A 6,000-nucleotide genomic window follows, 5' to 3' on the forward strand; every position below is an offset into this window, starting at 1 on the left:
TGGGTCAGTCTTGGAACCTTTACTCTGAGCTGTGTGGCAGCAGGCTGTCCTTGGGGGGACAGTATCTGTCCCTTTTGCCAGCTGACCTCTCTTAAGGGCATCTTACAGATCTCTGTCCCTGCAGTCTCATTGCCTTGCTGCAGGAGCCATTCTTCCTGCTTTTAATAAACAGATCATTAGTAACTAAAGAGATAGAAACCATCCTGCCCAGAGCCACAATAATTCTTCTCAGATGTTTCAAAACATGGATCAGCAAGTCAGCAATCAGCCCTGGAGGTGGCAGAGTGCTCTGTGGCTTAGATGGGTCCCAGCTGACCCACAGCTCATGGAAAACATCCCAGACTCCATGTGTCTGTGGGTCATTAGGAACATCCATTAGGAGAATCTTGCTTCAGCTTTCTGCTTGTTGAAGCAAAGTCCCGGTATTGGAGCTGTTGAAGTCCAGTTAGCCAGCAGTGAGTCCTGGGAGCAGGGGTTGAGGGAGGCTGACGGCTACCACCACCACGTTAGTGCCTGGTGCATAGAGTTTGTAATCAGTTTGGGTTGTTGCAACCACTTTTGTTGAGAATGCAGTAGGAAAACCACTGTCCTGGTGATGGGTTCTAACTTAGGTATTTGGTAGACTGGGTTTACACACTAAAGTGTGCAGTGTGTGTGAGGTGAAGGATGTTTACCTCTATGTTCATCTACCAATCTCATGGGCCAGTCCTCATCCTGCCTGTCTTCTCCTAAGGGTGTGCCTTCCTCAGGAGGGATGCCTTTTAAGACTGTTGGAAGGGATTCAGAGTGAAGTGGGTTGTGTGCTGTGTTTGAAGCACCCGGGGAAGACAGGCATGTCTTAGTGACTGATCTTTTTGGTCCTTGCCCTCAGCCCCAACAAGAACTCCCCTAAGTGTACTTCCTTTTCTCTCTTTTTCTGGTGTGCAGCAGCGACCCCCAGGCTGTGCTACCTTGCCTTGCTAAGAGAAGTGTAAGAGCCACTGGAGGGGCTGCTTATCAGACTCAGTACTCGCCCTGTTTCCTGCCAGCCTAGTTAATGCACTTGGCTGCTGCTCTTCATTCAGGGTGCCCCATATTGTAGGGACGAGCAAAGATAAGACTTCAGTTGCAGACCTTATCTGGGCTATGAACTGGGTTTGTGGCTGCAGTTGCTCCTAAATAAAGAGCAGGTGGCATGTGGTAGCCACCAGGAGCCACTACGTTGAGCAGTGATAGACATATGTAGTTGCACTGTTACTGCCAGCCATCCTGTCTTGGGTGCAGAGATTGCCCAGCACACAGGTGTGTGTTGGTCTGTGTGAGCTGCAGAACTGTCCCAGTGAGCTGAGCGCTGCCTGACCACAGGGTGGGTGGTTCTGACTCACAAACTGGGCCAGGCTTGGACATGCAGCACCACTTGGCTCCAAAAGCTGGCCATTTCCTGTGCTCTCTGGAACCACAGTGTTCTGTGGAATAGCTCAACTGTCCCCACATTTCCCGGTGATATGTATATTTCACTAGGATTCAACAGTTCTTGTGTTTTATATGCCACATCTTTAAAAATGTGAACACTTGTGAATTATAGGCCCTTCTCTTAAGAGATACTTTCAGAATTAGCTCTGGGTGCTAACAGTATTGCAAACTCACCTTTATATGGGGCATTCAGCTCAGGAGGGGTCCAGGACCAAGGCCCACACATACCCATATGGATACTGTGACATGCACCTTGGGCCAAAGCCTGTGGCAGTCTTAAATGCCCTCAGTGATGTTCTGAAGGCTTGTGTGTGGTTTGCTCCCTTCCAAAAGTTTTCACCACTGACCTCAGCTTCCTGTTCCAGCATCCAGACTGATGGGCTGCACTACACACAGAGAGCTGTCCACAGGAGGACAGGAAGGCGAGCAGCTGCAGCTGCAGAAGGACTGGCCACTACTCTCTGAGGGGGAAGCCCAGGAGCTGACACAGGTAGAGCGTACCCACTGCTTCAGTAGGGCGCCCAGCATCTCTGTCCTCTCCACCTGTGCCTTATCCCTCCTGCCTGAAGACAGACCCTTGTTAGATTATGCATGCCTTTCACTAAAACAGTGCTTCTCACCTTGTGGATCATGACTCGTTTGGAGATTGCATATCAGATATTTACATTATGATTAATGATAGTAACAAAGTTACAGTTGTAAAGTACCAGTGAAAATAATTTTATAGTTTGGGGTCATTACAACATGAGGAACGGTATTAAAGTGTCACAGCATCAGGAAGGTTGAGAACCACTGAACTAAAAGGAGCTGCTTAGTTTTTAGTTCTATGCCCATCCCAGCTCCCTTGTTTCATGGCATACAGACTCATAGTGTGCACACCCTCTGCACCCATAATCACCTTGTGGTGATCTCTACTTGGTATGTATGTATGTATGTATGTATGTATGTATGTATGTATGTGTGTGTGCTGTATGTATACACTACATATGTACTATGACTTCTCTGCATAGTATATGTGTACTGTCTAGTAATGTGCAGTATACATGTGCTCTGTGTACATGTGTTGTATGGTGTACAGGTACTGTATGCAGTGTGCTTGTACATGAACACATGTTCTCTGTAAGCATGTATGTACAGTTAAGGATAAACTAGCTTGCTTAGATCTCTCATGTTCAACATTAGATTCTGAAATAAGTTTTCCATTTTTCCTGAGAAAATTGGAATTGAAGTCCCACACAAATACTTTAGTATTAATGCTGGACAGTGCAGGTGCCTTTTCCTCGAGTTTTTAAAGAAACACCTTGTCAGTGTGTCCTCTCACTGACTGATGTGTCTGTCTGTACCTTAGAAGGTCAGAGTACTTGCAGGACATGATGGCTTGCCTCTGTAGTCACAGCACTCTGAAAGCTCAGGCAAGCTTCCAAAAGTTCAAGGCCAGCCTGGATTGAAGAGAGTGACTCTACGAACAAAACAGTAAACATCCAGATAAGAGCTGTTAATAAGGCAGGAGCATGAGGGTGAGGTAATTGGATCATGAACTGCATACATATCACATACATACATACATACATACATACATACATACATACATGAGTAAACATAATCCTGTTCTTAATTTAGAAAAGGAAAAGTGGGGGCTAAAGAGACAGCTTAGCAATTAAGAGCACTAGCTGTTCTTGTAGAAGCCTGGGTTTGTTTTTCAGCAACCACATAGTGGCTCACAGTGGTCTGGAATGCCGTCTTCTGATCTCTGTGGGTACTGCATGCACACAGTGCACATACATACGTCTAGGCAAAAAACTCATACACATAAAGTAAAACTAAATAAACCTTTTTAAAAGGACGCATGACTAAAATGTTGAGTCAGTGTTCACGCTGCCCTGGACCTCCCATGAGGCTTGTCTGTTTTAACCAAGACCTGTAGCCACATTCAGAGATGGGAACAGCTCTGCCCCAGCTCTGCCCCCTCATCTGTGGGGAGTTGCAGATAAATACAGGGGTTCTGTTTGTGGGGACATATCTCCAGCAGAGTACTGTCTCCAATCAGAGGTAGATGCGATTCAGTAAACTTGTTCTTAGAAATGAGTTCTCAGCTGTGTGTCTGTATAGACACAAACTTCTTTGAGCTCAGCAGTTTCCTCTTTGGGGGAAAATCCATCCTTTCTATGAAATACTTTAAACATAGACCCCTATTCCTTTTTCTTCATGGTCCAATGTTTATGTGTAAGCATGACCCAGGCACACTGCCAGATCATTAGTCACATTGTCTTCTCCTCTGGGGTTTTGAGAATGCCTAGTGTGTTAGGACCCATGTCCCCAAGTTTCCTCTGAGTCCTTGCCTGAGCTCTTGGAGGAAGAGCGTCAGCCTTGGGAGGCTGAGTGTATGGGTGCTCAGCCCACCTTTATGACAATGTTAATGCCCTGCAGTTATGTTTAGGCAAATTTTACTTATTAATTCCAATGGTGGTCCTGTAGTCTGAGAGGCACTTCCTGTTTGTGAACATCTAATCTCTGTCAGCCTTCATCCTAAAGTTGAGGGTCGGGGGAATGATGTCAGGCTGAACACAGCCCAAGCCAAGAATGGGGTGGGGCTCTGCAGTGCCTGTCTGTGGCAGTACCTAGATGGCTCTGGTGTGCTCTGTGTTGGAACACTGAGTGCCAAGTGTAGAGGTCTTAGCACTGGGACACTGAGGGCAGTGATCTGGAAGGGGGTCTGTGATACCAGGCTGGACCTGAGGGAACAGGCAGGTGGGGACTTAGGATTGTCAGAAGGTGCAGCCTAGCTTTACATGAAATGATCTTTTCAAGGTAAAACACATGTTTCATATTTAGAGAAAAATTCCTGGCTGTGCAGTTGAAGCTCTAACCCAAGTAGGAATGAGTTAAATTCTGGGGAAAACAAAAATGCAAGAAATCCTCCTCCATCCAGCTGTGGTTTTGGTTGCAGATGCTATTAAAGCCATTATGTTGAGATGTGTCCTGGTGATTTAAATTGCAGTTGGGGATGCTAATGGGGAAGTGGCCAGGACTATACAGGGGTGGGAGTGAGCTGAGTGGGTGCGCGGTCTGTGGCCACCGGCTGCCGCGTCACTGCGGCTAGAGGAGAAAAAGCCCAGGAGGCCAGAAGGAAACCAATCCCCTGGTATATTTGCCACAGCCCCTCAACTGACAACTAGCATAGTGTCTGCTGCTCAGAACTATGGCTGCACTTGGTTCATAGGCTCTGCAGAGGCACATATTGTTGGTAAAGGGTGGACATGATAACGCAGTAAGTGGAGATTGCTGTCCCAAAGCAAGGTACGCAGGGTCCGTATAGGGTTCCTTCCTGACCCTGTTTCTGTGTCCTGATCTGAGTTAGGAGGTTCTTCATCCCACTTTGCCTTATCCTGGGATTCTACCAGTGGAAATCACAGTGACCAGACCTGGTGGGTTGTAGGCAGGAAGAGAGCTGGCCCTAACAGTGAGCTGTTGCAGAGAAAGGAGACTGCTGTGTGTAAGATCTGATGTCATGCTCTGAAGGTATGCTGCAGCTCCTCACACTGGGCCGCTGAGGTCTGCAGAGAATGTGGGTCTCACGGCTTGATGGAGTCTCCCACATGTTCCCTCCACCCCGGCTCCACATGTACCTGTACCTGGCCAGATCATTAACTGTGGCTCTCTGGAAATAATTTTGTGGTTCTCTACTGGTTATATAACCTATTTCAAGCCATTTGTGTGCCAGTGAAATGGCTCAGTGGGTAAAGGCACTTGCCACCAAGCCTGACGGCCTACATGGTGGAAGAAGAAAACTAAGTCTCACAAGTTGCTCTAGGCCAGGCATGGTGCGACATGTTTTTAATCCCCAGAAGTCAGGCAGACACAGGAGAATCTCAATGAGATTGAGGGCAGTTTGATTTAAATATTGAGTTCCAGGCCAGCCAGAGCTACACATTGAGACCTTGTCTCAAAACAAAAACATAGCAAAAGAATAATAGTAATAGTAATAGTAATAATAATAATAATAGAAGAAAACCAAACTGGCCTCTGAGCACTACATGCACAAAGAAATGTAATTAAATATAATGAAAAACGAAATCCATGTCTTCTGCCTCCGGCTTTTCACTCCTTCTGAGCCAGTGTGGGACATGGTTTATCATTTTCAGTGCCTGTCACCTCGGCCTGTTTTCCCTGGCACCCCAGGTATAATCCTACCTCACACTTTACCTTCTCCCTGCTGGAAAACATCAGTCAGCCGTTTTGCATGAACTTCATCTGCAGGAGATGAGTGTACTCCCCAAGCATTCCTGAGACTGAAGCAGAGCTTAAGGGTCAGGGGCATCCACACCACACTGTCTGCTCATTGAGACCCAGGTCTGCTTGGCACAATGACATGTGCCATGCTGTCCCCACACATGTGCTGCAGGTCTCAGCCCCACAGGCAAGGGACACACAGGCCCCCATTAGTCTGTACAACCAGGATGCTCAGTGTGTAAGAGCAGGGCCCAGGAGGACCCCCTGCCAGGCTGAGTTCTCTCCCTCTCTCTCTCTCTCTCTCTCTCTCTCTCTCTC

General features: G+C 47.2%; 1 protein-coding gene across 5 annotated transcripts in view; it reads left to right on the plus strand.

Moving 5' to 3' along the window:
- Nucleotides 1-6,000, plus strand: part of Snap47 (synaptosome associated protein 47) — a 44,371-nt gene that overhangs the window by 27,599 nt on the left and 10,772 nt on the right. For all 5 annotated transcript variants that reach the window (XM_028776497.1, XM_028776496.1, XM_028776500.1 and 2 more), the window contains exon 4: nt 1,818-1,942. In XM_028776497.1, the coding sequence (XP_028632330.1) occupies nt 1,818-1,942 (125 nt within the window). The remainder of the gene's footprint in view (nt 1-1,817; nt 1,943-6,000) is intronic.

This window comes from Grammomys surdaster, unplaced genomic scaffold (genome assembly GCF_004785775.1).
Source record: "Grammomys surdaster isolate TR1022 unplaced genomic scaffold, NIH_TR_1.0 270, whole genome shotgun sequence".
Taxonomy (NCBI): domain Eukaryota; kingdom Metazoa; phylum Chordata; class Mammalia; order Rodentia; family Muridae; genus Grammomys; species Grammomys surdaster.